General features: G+C 42.5%; 1 protein-coding gene and 1 long non-coding RNA gene across 4 annotated transcripts in view; both read left to right on the forward strand.

The window, feature by feature from the left end:
• The window catches only part of LOC310825661, a 190752-nt gene extending 180345 nt beyond the window's left edge, over positions 1-10407 (forward strand). Inside the window, exon 2 of the long non-coding RNA XR_014555403.1 lies at positions 8976-10407. This is a non-coding gene — a long non-coding RNA (uncharacterized lncRNA). The remainder of the gene's footprint in view (positions 1-8975) is intronic.
• CAV1 (caveolin 1) overlaps positions 1-10407 on the forward strand; it is a 29916-nt gene extending 19509 nt beyond the window's left edge. For all 3 annotated transcript variants that reach the window (XM_083699537.1, XM_083699538.1, XM_083699539.1), the window contains exon 3: positions 6214-10407. In XM_083699537.1, coding sequence (XP_083555663.1) covers positions 6214-6555 — 342 coding nt within the window. In that variant the 3' untranslated portion in view covers positions 6556-10407. The remainder of the gene's footprint in view (positions 1-6213) is intronic.
• Positions 10408-16995: the final 6588 nt, after the last annotated feature.

Genomic DNA, 16995 nt, shown 5'->3' on the forward strand with positions numbered 1-16995 from the left:
GATGCAAGGAAAGGTAGATTGAACCCTTCCGTCCCCAAGTGTGATCCCAATGAAAATTGACCCCAGTGCATCCATTAGCACCATTTTCATCGGTATTGAATCTGGGGAGGGAAGAGTTAAACTGTACTGCAGCCCAAATAAAAAGCAAAGGCTGCACTTAACTATTCTTTTAATAATAATAATAAAAACCTGATGAAGCTGCATACTCTGCATTTATCCTAAGGTGTAGGCAAATCAGCCTTGCCAAACAAATGCCCTCCATCTTGGCTGTGAGTCCTGGAAGACCTGCTCCCTGCCTTGCAGGCCTTTTCCCACCTGGTCTGAGGGGTTGGGGCCCTGAACAACTCTAGCTAGAAAAGCTGAGGCTGTTGGACAAGAATCCTGGATTGGGGAGTCCTTTGGAGGGTTTTGTTCGATACGGTTGTGTGCTTCTTGATATTTTGTTTATTTGTTATTCTGACTACTTTGACGTTGGCCGGGATGTAATTTTTTTATGTTATAAGCCGCCTCGAGCATGGCTTTAACTTTGGAAAGGCAGCATACAAATGAAACAATTGATTGATTACAACTCCCATCAGCTGAAGCTAGCATTCGCCTTGCCAAAATACAGTGGTACCTCGGGTTACATACGCTTCAGGTTATATATGCTTCAGGTTACAGACTCCACTAACCCAGAAATAGTGCTTCAGGTTAAGAACTTTGCTTCAGGATGAGAACAGAAATCCTGCTCTGGCGGCACGGCAGCAGCAGGAGGCCCCATTAGCTAAAGTGGTGCTTCAGGTTAAGAACAGTTTCAGGTTAAGTACAGACCTCTGGAATGAATTAAGTACTTAACCCAAGGTACCACTGTACCTCGATTGTGTGGTTGCGAGACAACACAGATCCACTGGATCTCTGGCTGCTTTTCCCACTGCAGATGCTTCGGTCCAAAATCAATCCCACATTCTTCTCCTGTACTTGATACCTTTCACAGATATGTGGGTGTTGACCTGTTTGGTTCTCCATCTGCAGCGTTCCTTTGATAAGTTGAACATCCGGATGTCTGCCGGTTATGTGTATGTTCCAAAGGAAAGGGGAAATCTCTGTTCAGAAAAAACCCAGGCTCGTTCCAGTACTTGCTCCACAATCTCTGTAGCTTTTGGCACCTCATAGTAAGGCTCTTTGTTTCCTCTCAGTTCAGACTTAATTTACAAGGTTCTTCAAATGATCCTTAATGGCTTTGTAATTATAATATAATCACAGAGCCTAAGAAAAAGGCCCCCAACCCATTTCTCCCCTTTTAAGGAAAGTGAATCCATTCTCTGGTGGCATTCTAATTTTGATCTGTCTCCCCTGCCTGCCTGTTCCCTGCAGCAAGACTTCCATGACTCATAGCTGTGGTCATTTTATGAGCAATGCATATTTGCTCCAAGTGAATTGTTTCAAAAAGGAAACTGAGCTCTATGGGAACACGAGTGTGATAAAATCTTTCCCTATTGTAATAATCTTATCTGTTTTCAGCTGTACAGTTTGGGTCATTAAGCATGTGAGGATGCATTATTTGCCCTTGAACATGACAGATTTTTATTATTTCCAGAAACAGCAGCATCCTCTGATGGTCCTATTTAACAATGAAGTATTTAAAACACACACAGAGTCATTCAGAGAATGGTGGTGATTTTAATGGAAGCCCATGGGTGGGGGAACCTTTAGCAGTTATTTTTTTCCTAGACTACAACTCCCATCATCCTTGACCATTCGCCACGCTTTCTGGGGCTGATGGGAGTTAGAGTCCACCTACCTCTGGAGAGTCGCATGTTCCCCATCTCTGATGTAAATTTAGAGATGAAGGCAGCCGCCTACAATCGGTATGCATTAATTCACTGATCAGAGATCTATGGGAAACAGGGATTCCTAATATAATTTTAATCAGCACTACTTCCTCTGAAAGTAAGATTAATCATGATGGCATGGTGGAAGATAACTTTCTGCAAACATTTAACAGTGCACTCCTGTACACGTCTACTTGGGAGTAAGGCCCATTCGGAGCAGAGGGGCTTAATCCCAGGTAGGTGGGTATATAGGATTGGAGCTTTAAGAAGGATTAATTTCCTCCACCCACCCAGAACCCAGGGAGGCTATTTATCTTTTCTCCATTCCACTTCCAGCAAGGCTAAGCCTCCTCTACTTACTTAGAAAGGGGGATTGCAGTAGGAGTAAACTTGCGTAGTACAGTGGTACCTCGGGTTAAGTACTTAATTCATTCTGGAGGTTGGTACTTAACCTGAAACTGTTCTTAACCTGAAGCACCACTTTTCTCTGGAGTGGTGGTTAAAGACCTAGATAAGTAATAGGACTCAGACATGATTATTATTATTATTATTATTATTATTATTATTATTATTATTTTATTAATTGCCTTCCACATATATGCCCCAAAGGCAATTAACAGACATAATCTTAAAAATGGTGTGTGTGTGTGTCTACATGGACAACAAGGTGTATAAAGGAACTAAGTATTTAATATTACTGTGCCTGGGAACACAATACACTGAAGCTTCTTTTTACTACTCTCATGTCTTTGCCCCATCCAGCTGTTTTGATTGAAATGCTCTGTTCTGCTTTGGATGGTAGAGAACTGAACTAGATCATAGCCTGCAGTTTGACACCACTTATCTAAAATGACGCCAAAACCAGTGACCTACCATATGCATTAAGGATTTGATGACAGGTCCATCAAGCTTTCTTCAGCACGGCCATCATGGAATGATATCATGATGTACAGTATTGGGGTGAGAGGGGGGACTTAACTAACTGCATCAGCTTTGTCCCTCTAGATGAGTTAAGATGTCATTACGATAGCATAAAATGCTTTGAAAGCATCCCCAAGAGCCTTCAGTTGACATTAGAGGAGGCGTTTTGCAGGACCTCATCCCAGTGCCTAGTAATAATAATCAACATTTTTACTGAGGTCAACACATGAACCTAGAATGAGTCTTAGCCTACAATACCCTTTCATAGGTCCTCAACCCCTAGAATATATCATCACAGTGACTAAATTTATTGCACACATTTATTGTGCAGTGTACAAACTGATTTTTTTGTGTGTTTTTTACAGCTTGCCACTGGCACTAACTCTGCCTTCACACACATTCACACACTCTCATACACATGCAACACACACAATATTTCAGAAGTGGCCTAACATAGTGATGGATTTGTCTACTAGATTTGTCGCTGCTACATGTAGTAGCATGTATGGTTCACACCTTCAAGACTAACCACTGTGGACATCAACCACGTTTATGCAGACTTTTGAGTCTTCATAGTTGAATCTGCTTACTGGGGAGAAATCAGGTTGCATTCCCACAAAGCCTATTCATCAAATGTCTTGAAGTCTGTAATGCTCAGAAGAAATAATTACCATTATGTTAGCGATAGAATGCTGTTTTGAAATAACAGGTGGGATATCAAGGTTTATTCTAGATTGCCATGTTTGTTGAAAGGTAAGTGATAAGGGAGGTAAATAATTGTCTAGGACATGTAAGCTGTATTTGCCACAGAATTGCTATTCAGCTCCTTCCGGGGCTATTTTGGGGAAATAGGAAGATCCCCAGCAGAAGCTTTCTGGAGCTCTGAGGTCTGAAAGCCCTGCTTTCTAACCTCAGCTGCTGTGAAAATGCCTTTAGCTCAGATGGTAGAGCATGAGACTCTTAATCTCAGGGTTGTGGGTTCAAACCCCATGTTGGGTGAAAGATTACTGCATAGCAGGGGGGTCATTAATTTTGGGGGGGGTGTCGGAGCCTCAATGGAAAGGAGGCAGAAAAGCCTGCATGTGTTCTCTGAATCCATGCACAGTTCAGTGGATCTGAGCCTCTGTGTTTTCTTTTTCTTGACGTACTTCCCCTATTTGGTTATTTTGGCGGCAAGAAATATCCTGTGCTGTGGATTATATCAAAAGATGCGTTCGTGCGATATGTGGATGAGCTATTTTGTTTCAAGATGTTTCTGTGAATTTTCTCGCAGAAAGAAATGTTATGACAGACTCTGTGGATATTTTGGCATTTCTGAAATATGTACTCCTTTGGATACCTTTCTTTCGTTGGTTAGAAAAAAGGACTCAAGAACCCCTCAAATAGAAAGGAAGGGTAGTTCTTCCTAATGGCCAAACTACATGTAACGAAAGTAAGCTGGACCCTGAAGTTTGAAAGGACCAGAACAAAAGCCATTTCATGACAGAATACACTGGGGCTATGTACACACCACACCTTTAAAGGACATACAAAGCACATCAAAGAATTCTGGGAACTGTAGTTTACCCCTCACAGAGTTACAGATCCCAGCAACTCTTAACATACTACAGTGCCCCAATTCTTTGAGGGAAAGAATGTGCCTCTAATGCGCTTCAACAGCATAGTGTACACACAGCCTAGTACTACAATAAATGAAATGAACTATCAAGTGCTTTTTTCTGGGGGGACGCAGGGGTACGCATATTCCTAAGCATTTTGTAAATATAAGTTTGGCCTCATCGAGGAGCAGTATTTCAATATGAGTAGGGAAATGAGAGTACTCCTAAACATTTATTTTTTTTAGAAAAAAGCACTGGAACTATCAAATGCACATATACTTTGAACACTTATGGCATGCCACAAGCTGTTTGTATTGATCCAATACAGTGGTACCTCGGGTTACATACGCTGCAGGTTACATATGCTTCAGGTTACAGACTCTGCTAACCCAGAAATAGTACCTTGGGTAAAGAACTTTGCTTCAGGATGAGAACAGAAATTGTGCTCTGGTGGTGCGGCAGCAGCAGCAGGAGGCCCCATTAGCTAAAGTGGTGCTTCAGGTTAAGAACAGTTTCAGGTTAAGTACGGACCTCTGGAACAAATTAAGTACTTAACCTGAGGTAGCACTGTACAGCAGGGGTGAGGAATCTCAGGTCCAGGGGCCAGATGTGGTCTTCTAGGCTACTTATTCTGAGTCTTGGGATTCTCCTTAGGCTGCATCTCCTTTATTTGGGCCATGCCCCTCACTGCCTCTCTTCTGTGTCCTCCTTGAGTGCTTTGGCCTGACTACAACTCCCATCATCCCTAGCTAACAGGACCAGTGGTCAGGGATGATGGGAGTTGTAGTCCCAAAACATCTGGAGGGCCGAGTTTGCCTATGCCTGGCCTGGCTGGCCTGTGTCCTTGGGTGGTGGTGATGCCCTTTATTTTCCTGGATGGGGGATGGGAGAGATGTGTGCATAGGCCCCTCTGGTTTTGACGCAAAGCGGTCACATCCATTGCTGTGACTACCTTTTGCTTCTGGCTCCAGCCTTCACTGGCATGTGCCCCCTGGGAAGCAGCCCAGGGGCTGAAAGAAAAGATTTCATACCCCTGCAATGCAATAAAATTGCTGGTCATGAAACAGGAACAAATGCTCACTTTAAGCCAAAATAGACACCCTAGCCAAGATGCAGTGGTGGTTGGTATCCATTGGTGGATTGGTGGTAGTCTCTGTGGGAGTATATTGTATTTAATTGTGGGGTATCAGAGTTTTTAGGGGGTTAACCAGGCTGGGATAGCAAGCTTGTTGGTTTTGAATGTCTGATGTAGATTTTTTCAATTCCACTGCTCTGTATGGGACAATGACAATAAAGATTATTGTAGCGTATCATGGAAAGCAGGATGGCCAACCGTAGATGGAGCCAGAGCCAATAACAGGTGGACCAAACTAATTATAACTTTGTCCCCATCCCCATGCTTGCTTGGGGCAAAACAAATTAAGGTGGAGGAAGCAGACAGTCAGAGCCACCCTCTGGACTTGGAAGAAGACTGTCTGAGCTTGATGGGGGCCAGTGCTTCATTTGCCCTAGTGATTGGTACAAATGTCAGAAATTGCTCAGATTATGGCTGATTTGTGACTCAGAGTGCAGCAGCTGAAAAAGCAAACTAGCTTTCTGCATCCCCCCCACCCACCCACCTCTGCTTGCATATAGGCAAGACAAGATGGTAAGCCATCGTAAAGGCTGTCATGGTCCTCCAAATCTTTTCCCTAGTGCCAGCACCTCAACTCCATTTCCTGTGCCTCTTTCAAAATACGAGCGCTGTGTTGATATAGGTTACTCTGGATATCAAGTTGCATAGCTGTTACCTTTATTTGACAGATTTGATGGCTTGAATAGGTGCAGGCTTGGTTGTCGCTTTTCGATTTCCCTCCTGAACTTATGTCACCTTTTGTCTGCAGATTGACTTCGAAGACGTGATTGCCGAACCTGAGGGAACCCATAGTTTCGATGGGGTCTGGAAGGCAAGCTTCACCACCTTCACTGTGACAAAATACTGGTTTTATCGCTTACTGTCTGCCCTCTTTGGCATCCCCATGGCTCTCATCTGGGGCATCTACTTTGCCATTCTGTCCTTCCTCCACATCTGGGCAGTGGTGCCCTGCATCAGGAGCTACTTGATCGAGATCCAGTGCATCGGCCGAGTCTATTCTATCTGCATCCACACCTTCTGCGACCCGCTCTATGAGGCTATTGGCAAAGTGTTCAGCTCCATCAGAGCAACAGTACGGAAAGAAGCATAACTGACGTTTTGAGGAGCCTGAAGAGGTCTTCTCCCTTCCCCTCCATTTTATTTGGTGCCAGTCCCAAGGCTATATCAACGGTGAACAAAGCAACTGGCGCACATCATCTAATGAAGCAACCAACCTGAGTGCAACAAAGAATCACTTGCCCAAATTTTCCCCCTACTTAATCTCTCCTGGAATTATATCTTCCCTTCTTTTTTCAGGAGGGATCTGCATTTTTTTTTTAAAGGCCAAATATAAAAATTGCTGCTCTCCCATTCCTAGCTGCCTATTGTTTTGCTGACCCTTTGACGAACTGACTCGTGTTCTGCCTACCCTTTCCGTTCATTTGTTGCAAGTTCAGTTCACAACGCTATAAAATAAAGAACCGAAACATTGCTTTCCAGTGCTATAACGCTGCCCTTGATTTTACTGTGAGCGACAAAAAAAATAAAAAGGATCTAAAAGCTATTGCAGCATAATGGACGTGACAAACTGGCAGATTTTAAAAGAATGTTCTTTTTTCAGATGTATTGTCTGTCGACTGTAGCGCTTTACTGTAGTGGGCCACAGCTAACTGCTACACACAGATAGATCTAAGTAAATAACTAATATATATATATATATATATATATATATATATATATATATGGTGAAGAGAGAGACACACAGAAAGAGAAAAATGCCTTTAGGATAGGGCCTTCAACCCAGGCAGCTGTCCCTGCCCACAAGATGCTACAGCTGTTGCTTCACCTTTGATTTGTTTTTGTGGTTCCTCCTGACAGATTCATTGCAGATCTTTATCACATGTCACTAAAAGGAGTACACAAGGAGCCACCTTAGTGTCTTTGAATATGGAATCGTTCGTCTAACCCAATGGCATGAATTCCATATTGGTGGATCTTGCATGTGACACACTAGATCTGCCCGGGACGAATGTGCAGCTTCGCAGGAATGCACCACACATGCTTCATCATCAAGGTGTGGTTCCAGCCGATGTCAATAGCCAAGGTCAGAATCCAAGCCAGAAATGCATTGTGGATTTGTTTTCTGGAACCGGGGTCCCCATGTAAAACCAGCAAACGCCATGCAGCGCTGCCTGTACCAGAGGATAATTTATCACCCAAGCTACTATTAACTGCATGCCAAAGTACTCTTTTCAGCGACGCATGCAAGAAAAAGTTCCAAGGGGATGCGCCAACATTACAGTGGAGGGACGAGTTGTGTCCAGCTCCTGCAGTCATGACAACTACGAACTGGGCTTGGAAGGGTGTTTTGGTTTGGTTTGTTTGTACAAGGGGCTCTCTTTAAAATCCCCTCTTCAGCCAAGGTCAGCATGTTGCTAGTCCATTCACGCTTTGCTTACTTCACACTAATCCACCGCAAGAGTAGCATTATGTACTACCGTACATTGTGATTCCCCCCTCCCCCCCTAAGCTGAGTTGTACACATCAATCAGGAAGTCTTCATGGACGTAATTTGTGTGAAACTGTCAGTGACGGGGGGGGGGGGCAGAAATAAAGCCTCTGCAACATGATGTTGTGCTATGACCAGCTTGGAGATTTTGCCCTCACCGTAAATGTTAACTGTGGTGAGAAGGTATCTTATTCAGCCTTGCAAGAAATCTGTTTGTTGCTGCTGCTTTCTTAAAAAATAGCTGTGAGGTGGAGTTAACTGGGATAAACTTCCTTAAGTATCCAAACTGAGGAATTCTAAAGCCTGAGCTTCTTTTTGCTGGGCTTGTATGCAACCTTGCATAAAGTCTGTAGCAGCTTCCAGATGGCAGCCAAGCATTATTAGTGATAATACCTTGCATAGTTCTTGGCGCAATATGAATGCTTCAACATTTTTTAAAAAACAGTACAATCCTAAGCATGTTACTTAGAAGTGGGCCCCATTAAGTTTGTTGGGACCAAGACATTCCACTGCTGAAAGTGGAGTCTGAATCTCGCCTTCTGGCCAGCCCTGCTAAGGCCAACTCTTGCTGCAGACACCATTCCCTGCCTTCGTTTATCCCCCAGCCCAGTGTGTCATTTGAATCAGGTTGCTTTGGTCCTGTGCAGAACTGCACCTGTAGTCGACCAGCACTGCCAAGCTTGCAATATACAGGCATCTTTCGTCACTAGGGCTTACTGGAGACCACTCTCAGTTTTCTTTTCTGAAAGTGGTTTCCCCATCATTTTCACAGGGTGTCTACATACATATTGCCATGGCAGCCAAAATCAGGGCAGCTATGCAGCTGATTTCACTGATCTTCCAGGTGCCATGAAGACTGGACTCCAGTGCACAGATAGTCAACCCAGTGCCTTCCAGATGTTGTTGGATTCCATCTCCCATCAGCCCCAGACAGTATGGCTAATGGCCAGGGATGCTGGGAGTTGAAGCCCAGCAACACCATGAAGCGGGGGGGCAACTAGAATAAAATATGGGGGACACAGTTAAGCCCCACCCTGCATAATCAATCACATGAGATGGTCACACACATTATTTGAATGGCACTCCCAATCAACTTTGTGGTGGGGGACTGAAGACCCCACAGCTCCTAGGAGTTGGCTCCTATGTCATGAAGGCACCATGTCAACGATCGTTACTCAGCCAATGTGGCCTTTGTGGTGTCCATTTTATCACACAATGGACGGATCTGTGCATCTTTCCAAAAGGCAATGATTCCTGCTTGAAGGAAATCGCAATTCCCCAGCACTCATCCAGGAATATTCTTTTGCTGGGGAAATGCAGTTCTTTCTCAGACAAGCGAGTTTATGGCAGTAAGGGGATGTTCAAGTTTTCTGACAGGAAACACTATTTTAATAGCTTTTTAAAAAGCCTTACATTTCGTTTTCCTTTTTTACACAACCTCAAGCACGTTCCCACTGTTATTTAAATAGTGGAATTCGCTTTGTCCTTTTAATGTAAAATCAGTGAGTAGTGCACTAGGAAAGGTGTTGTTCCTCCAACAGGTGCAGTGCCATTTCATGGGGTAACCATATTTTGTTCATCACCTGGAAAAGACTGAGGCTGCAATCTCAACTCTTGTTTTCCTGGAAGGAAGCCCCATTGAATTCAATAGGACTTAACTTCTGAGTAGACATGGTCAGGATTGTACTGTTGGTGGTTGGATACTAGGGCTCCAATCCTGTACCTGCTTACTCAGGAGTAACCCCACTGAACTCAGTACAACTACTACATGTAGAGGACTGTCCTGTGATGCCCAAGCCAACTTGCATCTGGTTGCAGAGGATGCTAATGCTTCTACATATTTATATGCATTTTGCTCCTGAAGGCCCAGGCTGTGCTTGTTTGCCACAAAACCTTGTTAAGTTGGCAGCGGCAGAGAAAATATAGTCAACTTTTACTCAGGATGCAAGTCACTGCCGAAGCCAATGAGAAAATGCCAATGAATTTCCAGTAATAGTAAATAACTTCTGCAGAGTTGTTTTAACAGGTCTATAAAAATTAGGAAGAAGTTTTGAAGGATCCCTTATTTTTGGCACATAAATTGCAAGCCTAGTAGCTATTTCTCTCTTCTTGCATTTAAAACAAACACTGGTCTGGCTATAGTTTTACATTTTTACTATGTACATAAGCGAGAGTGTACTATTAGATATATATTTTTGCAGTATTGAGACACACCTTTGGTGATAATGAAAACAAGATCTTATTTTGTCTTTACCTAAGGAAAATCACTCTGAAATTGATTGCATAAACTGTGTACCCAGAAAAAGTTCCCAAATGCAAATACATTGCTGATCCAAGATATTTACATAGCTATTGTATGCTTACGAAGTATAATAACTGACACATTTTTTTTTAATTCTGCATGTTCTACAGCCAAGGCTACAATCTGCACAATAAAAGCCGTTTTAATAGAAACTTTTGCATGAATACTTATTTTCTCAAAATATCTCCTTGCAAACAAAAGTTTAACATAAAGCCCACTGTGGGAAGGGAAGGCCAATCCATTGAAAACTTCATACAGTGGCTCTATAAAGCTTTGCCCTAGCATTGGCAGCTAGTGGTTTAAAACCTCTGCAGCCATGTTTTGCCCTCCCCATACAATTCCTCCCGCGAGTGACACAATATCATCCTGTCCCATTTCTCTTAGGGGAGCTTATTCTACATTCATTCAAGGCAAATGACAGCAAGGAGCTTTGTATCACTGACTATTTCAGAAGCTTTAGAAGCACTTCTTCACCATTTGCAAAACACCAACATTTCTGGAAGTCTACTCTGTTACTGCCAGACTGTTTTATTGGGTACATAAGAGCAGCTGCTTGAGTTCGCCCTGTTCCCCACCTTAAATCTCTCTTGGCAATCCGTCAATCGCTCAAACATTTTGTTTGCTGCTCAAATATTTGTCCTTTATCTTTCATGGTGGTGAATGCAAAGTTAAAAGACATTGCTTTGAGCAGACACCTGAATGATGTGACAATCATCCAGCAGATTCTTTGACTAAGCTAGCTTAATGCTGCTGTGTCTAGAACTTTACTCTTGAACGCACCAGCTAGGGAGTAAACTTCATTGAAAACGAGCAGAATTTAGGGCTTATCCACACTCACCTTTTGCCCCTCACTTTCCAAGCAGAGGTCTGCACTTTAACTCTCCATGTATGAGCGTTTGGGGGGCAATTTTGCCCACAGAAACCTACAAATTAAAGCTGAACATTGACAGCTATGCTTCCAACTTTACAATTCTATGATCTATGTGTACAGTTTCCTTGTCCCATTGTCTTTTGCCTTTCTCCTTCCTTCTCAAAAATGGGAGCAGCCGCCAAGATCACATAACACTGGTCCTGAAAGACCTACATTGGCTCCCAGTACATTTCTGGGCACAATTCAAAGTGTTGGTGCTGACCTTTAAAGCCCTAAATGGCCTCGGTCCTGTATACCTGAAGGTGCATCTCCACCTCCATTGTAAAGCCCAGACACTGCGGTCCAGCTCCGAGGGCCTTCTGGCAGTTCCCTCCCTGCGAGAAGTGAGGTAACAGAGAACCAGGCAGAGGGCCTTCTTGGTAGTGCTGCCCGCCCTGTGGAATGCCCTACCATCAGATGTCAAGGAAATAAACGACTATCTGACTTTTAGAAGGCATCGGAAGGCAGCCCTGTTTAGAGAAGTTTTTAACGTTTGATGTTTCATCGTGTTTTTAATATTCTGTTGGGAGCCGCCCAGAGTGGCTAGGGAAACCCAGCCAGATGGGTGGGGTATAAATAATAAATTCATATTAATTAATTAATTAATTAATTAATAACGGCCATGGGGCCAAGTTAGCAATCCTGCTCTGGTGCAATGTAATAAATGTTGATGTAGCATTTACCTTGGCTCCATTAAAGTCACAAATGCAAATTTTGCACAGGAGTGGGGAAACCATTGACGTCCACTCCACCTGCCTTTTTAAAAATACTATTCCTTAATTGTTGTGTAATGACAGCCTGAAACGCATCACTGGGATTATTCCCTCTGTTAGCGATGATCAGGGTTGAGAGCCAATCTTTATGTATCTGAAACGATACTACCAACATACAAGATAGGGTGGTGGTGGTATCAGTATGCTCAGGGAACCCCAATATTTGCAGATGTATAAAAATATTTGGGGGAAAGCCCCAAGTGGCCCAAAACAACAACCACCACCCCCAAACAGCACAATGAGGACTGGGCATGCCCAGTTACTGCCAAATGTTGAGTGTCTGTTGGGAGGGGAGATAGAAATGAGAGAGGCTGAATGGTGTATTCTGGAACAGGGCATGGCTGACCGGACTCTGAACAGGGGAACTCCATGCTGAAAAGCTTTGTGACAGCTGTTATTTGTTTTTCTTATTAGTGAATCTTCATACTGAAGAAAATGTCAGTGACTGGATTTTTGCGCAGAAGCCATATCAAGAGGGGAAGTACTAATCTTAACTTCACCCCTTCAGCAAAGGCAGCAGACCATCTTATACCTAAATGCACTGATTGATCATAGTTAGATTCCTATAGACATTTTACTCAGGAGGAAATCCCATTGAAGTCAATGGAATTATATGTGAGCACACATATTGGTGGCGACTAATGGAAGTCTCACAGATTTTTTTCTGTTGACTTTAGTTGGATCAGGACCAAACTTATTTCTGGCACGTAGGTTGTTTAATTAAAGAGAGTTATCTTTTTCCATCATATTATAGAGGATACATCTTCTTATTTAATTGTAATTATAACACAGTATTCCCTCTTTTACCTTTCAGTGATATATTCTTCAATTGTATCTGTTCAAGTGAAGTGGACTCTTATCTAAGGGGTTTTATTAACTGACTTTGCAAGTTGAGGTAAATAGATTCCTTTATGAAAGAGGAAGTGTAAGAGGATATAATTTTTTATAATTACCACACTCTTCACTAGTGGTGACAGAAAGGTAGATAAAGGTGCAGAATATAGCACATTCAGTATTTTTAGAAGCCAATTATGACAGATATCCTAGAGAAAAAGAAGTGCTATCATTTAACAATAGATCGATAGATAGATAGATGATAGATGATAGATAGATAGATAGATAGATAGATAGATGATAGATAGATGATATAGATAGATGATAGATAGATAGATAGATAGATAGATAGATAGATAGATAGATGATAGATAGATAGATATAGATAGATAGATACTTAGATAGACACATGAACACACACTATGTGTGCATGAGTGGGGTAATAATGAGATATCACTGAATCTAGACTTTTAATAGCAATAGTAACACACGTAGGTTATGAGCACAATTCAACAAAAGTTTATTGAAAACAAATCAACTGGAATTAATGGCTCTTGGCTTCCCTTTTTCAGACCTTCTTTCAATACATGGGTGACAGGGCGGGGACGAGGGGGCAGACTGAATAAAATATTGAGGGGCCAGGTATGCCCCACCCTAGCTTATGAGAGCTGGACCATAAAGAAGGCTGATCGCCGAAGAATTGATGCTTTTGAATTGTGGTGCTGGAGGAGACTCTTGAGAGTCCCATGGACTGCAAGAAGACCAAACCTATCCATTCTTAAGGAAATCAGCCCTGAGTGCTCACTGGAAGGACAGATCCTGAAGCTGAGACTCCAGTACTTTGGCCACCTCATGAGAAGAGAAGACTCCTTGGAAAAGACCCTGATGTTGGGAAAGATGGAGGGCACAAGGAGAAGGGGACAACAGAGGACGAGATGGTTGGACAGTGTTCTCAAAGCTACCAGCATGAGTTGGAACAAACTGCAGGAGGCAGTGGAAGACAGGAGTGCCTGGCATGCTCTGGTCCATGGGATCATGAAGAGTCGGACACGACTAAACAACTAAACAACAACAAAATCACACAATTGTAATGATTTAGAACAGTGATTCACACCCTTTTGGGTATGGTGACCCACAAATCCAACTTTACTGTTTCGGTGACTCATCAATTTAATATCAGATGGATTTGGGACCTCAGATTTCAGTAGCTGTGAGTTTTGTGTATTGTAAATGCAAGTTTGCCTCTTTCACAACCATTACTTGAAGGACCCGAATTTCCTTAACAGACTGCAATTGGCGGAACAGCACTTAGAAAGTTATTCACCATTTTCCTTATGGGGAATGTACGACCGTTGCCTCTCTGATGTTTGGATTACAAGTATCAACACAGCATTGCACTACAAGCAATAATTATTTGGGGTTCACTTATAAAGCCTGTCACCTGCTTGCACAGCCTTTGCAATCCACAATTTGGGAAATGCTGGTCTTGAATGCCCAAATAGGGCTTTAGCCACGCCTGACTTATCTGTGCATTCTAAATCATGTGATTGAAGTCATGTGGCTCAAAAGAGCAGAGATGGGCCAATTGCCCTCATCCCCACCACCACCCACTGTATATGCATTGGGTAAGGTTTGAGGGGAAGAACCTGCAGTAAGTGCATAGGCTTTCTCCATTATTTTGAATGCTTTCCACAGTTTTCAGTAGAAAGCTATTGTGGCAAGCACCTGTGGATTGTGCCCATCTGTTCTCTGTCTTCCATAAGCTGTGGACATTTAGGAAAAAGACACCAAATTAAATGATGGATATGAGAAAATATTGGGAAAATCACATTATTATTTTTCAGTGCTCTTCATTTTTCCAACTCTGAACACTTTCCCAACGGCTAACTTAAATTTGCCATAGCAAGTTTGGCTTTGAAAAACAGATACACCACTTCTTCTTCTTTGGCAATCACTTGTAGCCGAGTAAGACTGTCTTCCATAAACACAGTTTTAACAATGAGTCTGTAAGTGACTGTGGAGGCCAATCCTGGATCCACACGTCCTTCCACAGTGGGGACATTGGTTTCCAGGCGGGAGTTTATCACGGTGTGGATTTGCCACACGTTCCTTCCTCTTAGCACATTTCTCCCTTGCATCCTGAGTTTGAGCATCTTCAAAGCCCATGACACCTTTGGTAAAGGCTGTTCTCCAACTGGAGCGCTCACAGGCCAGTGTTTCCCAGTTATCAGTGTTTATACCACATTTTTAAAGATTTGCCTTGAGATAGTCTTTAAACCTCTTTTGACCACCAGCATTACGCTTTCCATTTTTAAGTTCGGAATAGAGTAGTTGCTTTGGAAGACGATCATCAAGCATCTGCACAACATGACCAGTCCAACGAAGTTGATGTTGAAGAATCATTGCTTCAACACTGGTGATACACCGCTAAACTCTTCATAATATGAATGCAGATGATGCCATCTACTGGCTATCTGCAAAATTATCCCGGAAGGGGGAAAATGTACAGAATAAGGCAAAGATAATGCTTTTTTGACTGGGAGGCCTGTTCAGTAATTTGGTCCTCTTCTTCTTTCCCACTCCCATTTTAAAAATCAAAAAACTACCACATGGATCCTGACTAAATTAGTTGCATTTGGTTCCCATTGAAATCAGTGGGACTTAAGTCATGAGTAGAATCATAGAATTGCAGAGTGGAAAGGGACTACAAGCATCATCTAGTCCAACCCCTTGCAATGCAGGAATCTTTTGCCCAGTGAGGAGCTTGAACCCATGACCTCAGGATTAAGAGACTAATGCTCTATGAACTGAGCTATCTCACTGATTACAACATAGTGCTTTCAACTATCTGACTTTTAGAAGACATCTGAAGGCAATCCTGTATAGGGAAGTTTTTAATGTTTCACTGTGTTTGATGTCCAAATTTGCTGAAGGTTGCACAGTCAGATGGGCAGAATGTTGTTGTTGTTGTTCAGTATGTGTTGTGAATGTGCCTGAAACCTGAAACCTGCAGTCTCAATCCCACTTAACCTGGGAGTAAGTCCAATCAAAATCAGTTGAAATGAAATCATCATCATCAACTTATTTCTATGTAGACATGATTAGGATTAAGCTATTATAGTGGTACCTCAGGTTAAGTACTTAATTTGTTCCGGAGGTCCATACTTAACCTGAAACTGTTCTTAACCTGAAGCACCACTTTAGCTAATGGGGCCTCCAGCTGCTGCTGCGCCTCCGGAGCCCAATTTCTGTTCTCATCCTGAAGCAAAGTTCTCAACCTGAAGCACTATTTCTGGGTTAGCGGAGTCTATAACCTGAAGCGTATGTAACCTGAAGCGTATGTAACCTGAGGTACCACTGTAGATAGTTTCACATAGTTCCTAATAATAATAATAATAATAATAATAATAATAATAATAATAAATGTTATTTATACCCCGCCCTCCCTCAGGGCAGCTAACAACCAATATTAAAAACAAGTTGATCAAAATACAATTTAAAAAACAAGATTAAAATACAACATTAAAACATTAAGATGCAGCCTCTTCACAGGAGGATACCTGTGATACCATTTTAAACCATGGCCTACCCAAAAGAATTCTGGGAGTTGTAGTTTGTTAAGGGTGCTGAGCATTGTTAAGAGACTCCCATTCCCCTCACACAATTACACTTCCCAGATTTCCCTGTGAGGTGGCATTAACTGTTAAACCATTCTGAGAATTGCAGCTCTGGGAGCGGGGGAAGAATAGAGCCTTAACAGAAGTAAGCAAAATAATGATAATTGTAAGTAAAGCTGCAACAAGATACTGATTCAAGGGCTATTTGCTGAGATAAAACATGACAGAGATGCAATGACTGAGGGGGGTGGGATTCAGGGATGGAAATGTCGTTCTGCCTCATAAATTGTTTAGCCACAAAGGTCGGTAAGATTACAGCATAAGAGGTAGGGGAAGAAAGAGAAAGAACAAACCCTATCCAGTGTTTGAAATTTGTTGATTACTTCCCTAGGAAATGGACAGGGAGATCAGGTTTTGGATATCACAGGGAAACAATTAATGCGAAACCCAGAGATCTTGAAACATGTGTGTCTAAATCCAGCTCTTCTCCTCCAGCTGTTCTTTAGAATAGCCATATAACTTTGGAAGCACATTTTTTTTATGCTGCAGATTTCACATCAATGCCAGCCTAACGGCACCTGTGCTTTGACCTCTGCTCTGAGCGGG

Source organism: Podarcis gaigeae, assembly GCF_964106915.1.
Source record: "Podarcis gaigeae genome assembly, chromosome: 10".
In the NCBI taxonomy this organism is placed as follows: Eukaryota; Metazoa; Chordata; class Lepidosauria; order Squamata; family Lacertidae; genus Podarcis; species Podarcis gaigeae.